This window comes from Solanum tuberosum, unplaced genomic scaffold (genome assembly GCF_000226075.1).
Source record: "Solanum tuberosum cultivar DM 1-3 516 R44 unplaced genomic scaffold, SolTub_3.0 scf00063, whole genome shotgun sequence".
Lineage (NCBI taxonomy): Eukaryota > Viridiplantae > Streptophyta > Magnoliopsida > Solanales > Solanaceae > Solanum > Solanum tuberosum.
The window spans coordinates 938,763-942,762 of record NW_006238988.1 but is presented as its reverse complement, the minus strand read 5'-3'; the positions used below and the strand labels follow the sequence as shown (position 1 = coordinate 942,762).

General features: G+C 30.2%; 1 protein-coding gene across 1 annotated transcript; it reads left to right on the top strand.

Moving 5' to 3' along the window:
* Positions 1-1,090: 1,090 nt before the first annotated feature.
* LOC102585136 (non-specific lipid-transfer protein 2-like) lies at positions 1,091-1,928 on the top strand. Its single transcript, XM_006345207.2, has 2 exons — positions 1,091-1,516; positions 1,673-1,928. The coding sequence occupies exons 1-2, from the start codon at positions 1,182-1,184 to the stop codon at positions 1,680-1,682; spliced, it is 345 nt and encodes a 114-aa protein (XP_006345269.1). The 5' UTR covers positions 1,091-1,181; the 3' UTR covers positions 1,683-1,928.
* The last annotated feature ends 2,072 nt before the right edge of the window (positions 1,929-4,000 follow it).

The following is a 4,000-nucleotide window of genomic DNA, read 5'->3' as shown; positions in this document are numbered from 1 at the left end:
GATATGGGCAGTCAAAGTCCCCTCACTGAACATTGCACAAGAAAATGAATGGGCCATTATTAAATTTAAGGTGGAAAAGGATGTAAAGTTCCCAGGTAGGTGTTATGGGGACATTTGATAGGATGTATAAGAATAATGTTTAAATAAAGTATATTAGTATTTTTTGTATTACTTATGTTCATATTTATTTATATACAAAAATTAGTTCTTATGCATTATTTGTTATGATGTAATACTATGCATTTCTATTATCCACAAATATGATGAAAAAGATATATATATAGCAAATGTTTTGGCAATTGGGTCGATAATCATGTTAATACGTGCATTAAAATTTTTTGTATTTTTCATGTATTTGTACAACACACCTCAATACACAGTAGGTTGAAAAAGTGTAAGCAAACAAGATATATACTACTAATTAATACACAAAGATAATATATACAATATTTCTTCTAATATATTCTACAAAAGATTCATTATTTCCTATTTTGGGGGAGAATATTTGAGTGTTATTTCAAAAAAAATCTTTGATACGTACAATGTGTTTTGAAAAATAAAAAGAAAAATAGAAACTGAAAATCATTAATCTTTAAATGTGAAAATATAATAATTAAATTAAGGAAAATAAGTATATTTAAAAATGAATTGATGGTGTAATTTTCTTATCCACTGTCAGAGGAGAGAAGTAAATCTCTTTAATATTATAATATTCATATTAATTGATGTATTATTTTATGTCTTAAAAAACTATTTGGAGAATATATAAGTAATTAATAACATGAAAAAATAAATTCCTTAATATATGAAAAGTGAAACGTAATGAATAATATATTCTTTTAGTATAACGAAACGATGGAAATATATTTATCAAGTCATATACTGCAGAGTAGGTTACCAAGGGCCCTAAATCGTATATGCGTAGTTCAATAAAAATTAGTCACGTAACAACTAAACTTGACTTTATAGGCACCTCCCTAATTATTATACACCATCATTTGATTTAACTCAACTCTCAACTAATTCTCTCAATATTCCTCCATGCATTAATTAATTTACTCTCTATAAATACTCAAAGCTCTCACTAGCTTTTGCACCCAACACTCAAACCAAATACATTTGTAGTACTATATCATTCTCTACTATATATTTCTATAGATCTTTACTTAATTTTTGTAACAATGGAAATGTTTGGCAAAATTGCATGCTTTGTTGTTTTGTGCATGGTGGTGGTTGCACCCCATGCAGAGGCATTGAGTTGCGGCCAGGTTACGTCTGGCTTGGCTCCATGCCTCCCTTATCTTCAGGGTCGCGGCCCTATTGGAGGGTGTTGTGGTGGTATTAAGGGTCTGTTGGGTGCAGCCAAGACCCCAGCGGATCGAAAGACAGCATGCACTTGCCTCAAATCAGCCGCTAGTGCTATTAAAGGCATTAATGTGGGCAAAGCCGCTGGTATCCCTAGAGTTTGTGGCGTAAACATTCCTTACAAGATCAGCCCCTCCACTGACTGCTCCAAGTACGTTATTTATATTTTGTGAAATTGACGTCAATATAATATATTTTTTATAGTCTCATAGTATATATGTCTAGCAGTCAAATTATATGGTCTAACATATTACAAAATGATGTGTACACGCATCGCATAATGTTGATTTAATATGGTATTTTGCAGGGTCCAGTAAGATTGATGAAAGCTCAATTTTCTAAAGGCATAATTTGGTAGTGACGTAATCTAGCTTGCGGAGAAAAATAAAGATGGATATATTGATCGATCGAGTTTAATCCATCATTTTATATGTTGTCTCTTTTCTTTTGTATTTGTATTTGTTGGAGTACTTATATATAGTCGAGTAAATGTAATGAACCTTGGTGGTTGGTTGTATTACAACCCAATCTTCATAGTAATATATACATGATATTCTACTTTTTTTCTTTCTTCATACATTTGCTTTTACTTTTATTATCGATGGTTTAAAGTTATTTACACAATTAACCAACTGAGATAACTTATTTACACTAAAGAAATTTTGAGTTGGTTAGAATTTGATAAATTTCACCAAAGTGTCAGCATATAGGTATATGTAATTAAATGCACAAGGAAAATTTCAGGTTATATATATTGAATCTTTCTAACAACATGCAAAATGTTGGATGAGTGGTCCAAAGTCATTCAAACCCCAACATTCAAGGTTTCACTCGATATTTGGTATTCATATTGGTATCTAATCAAATTTGAATTTTATTAGCTAGAAAGCCCCACATTATAATGAGGTAAAAGAACCTGTAAGATACAATCGACAGATTGATCAAGTCTCTCATACATTGCTCAACTCTACCCAAAAAAAAAAGACTACCCTCTGATGTTTGCTCAACTTTATAGAAAAAATATTTGCTCACAAAAATATTTTTCATAAATACGATTGAGAAGATGTCTAATACACAAATTAAACACTCTTACATGGTTAATATCATAATTTTCTATATATTAATTATACATAACATAATATCAAATAAAATATACAACTACTACAAATTTTAAAACTATACCAAACAAATTATAAATATATGTATTATTTTTACTTGGCCAAACACATACACAATTCCTTAAATTTGTCTCTAAATTTTATTTTGACCTTCCAACTCAACCTTATTTCATTTTACCCTCTAACTTCATTTTTCATCTATGAGTATCATTTAAACACAAAATACTAAGTACAAATTAGTGAGATTACTCACATTTTAAAGCGCATAAGGGATTCTTGTTATAGAGTAGTTAATATTCAATATTTTTATTATTAATTAACAGTCTATTCCCCTATTTATTTCCTCTATTTTTTCTCTTCATCTACTTAATTTAATTCATTTATTTTCTTCATCTACCTCCTTTTTTTAAGTATTAACTTTCTCTTGGCTAAATATATATCTTGAGGAAAAAAATATTAGATTTTTATTTTATTTTTTTATATTTTACTGTGTGGATATAAGTAGTTTAAATGGGTTGAAGCTCAGATTTCAAATCAAGTCAACAATGTTACTTACGTGTTGCTAAACAAGGCAAAGAAAAAGATGTCAAATTGTCTAGGTGAAAGATGTTTTGGCTAGGTCTTCCTTGTGGAATGACCATATATATCGAAAAATCGGGTCGAATCAAATTAAAAGATCGGACTGAATTGAATCAAACTTTAAAACAAAATGAACCAAATCCAATTATTTATCGAATCAAACTAAAAAAAAAGTACTAAATCGAATAGAACTTTAAAAAAATGATTGAAATTGAATCACCTTGATACATATTCGGCAGACGCCACTGACAAATTAAAAATTGAAGTATCGAATCGGAGTTAGAAAAAAATCGAGCGTCCATCCCTAGTTCCTTTGTGTTTGGTGATATAATTCAAGTTAATGTTGATGATATTTCATTTGTGAAATAAGCTAGGTTTAAGTAAAAGATTATAAAAATTTTCATATACCGAATATTGAACAAAGAATTGATAATAATTGACGGTTTCAAATCTTAAGAATAGGGAACGATTGTTTTTTTTTTTGGTTCAAAACAGTGTAATATATATAGATTACGTAATATGCATCATTACATTGTTACCAGCAAACAAGACACCTACTATTGGTGTTCTGAGGAAAGGGCATATTATTACTAGTACTATTACATGAGTTAATTACAAAGGGCATACTATTACTAGTACTATTACATGAGTTACTTGCAAAAGATTTTTTAGATAGTCTAACAAATGGAGTTCCTTCTCTGTCTGTTTCTACTTTCTTGGATACAAACACCGAAGGAACTTCCATGCACAAAAAAGAGTTGATTTGATCCATTTTAGCGCCTTCCTTTGCTAGAGCGTCTGCCATTTGGTTTGTTTCTCTAAAGATGTGGTGTACTGGGGGGTTCCCCAGACGGTGAAGTAGAGTCCTGCAATCAGAAAGAATATTTTCGTAAGTGGGGTGTTGTCACACCCCAAAACCAGATGTGATGGCACGTGCC

What these genes read in the sequence shown, in the direction of transcription:
- LOC102585136 (XM_006345207.2), top strand. Translation starts at nt 1,182, where the DNA reads ATGGAAATGTTTGGCAAAATTGCATGCTTTGTTGTTTTGTGCATGGTG.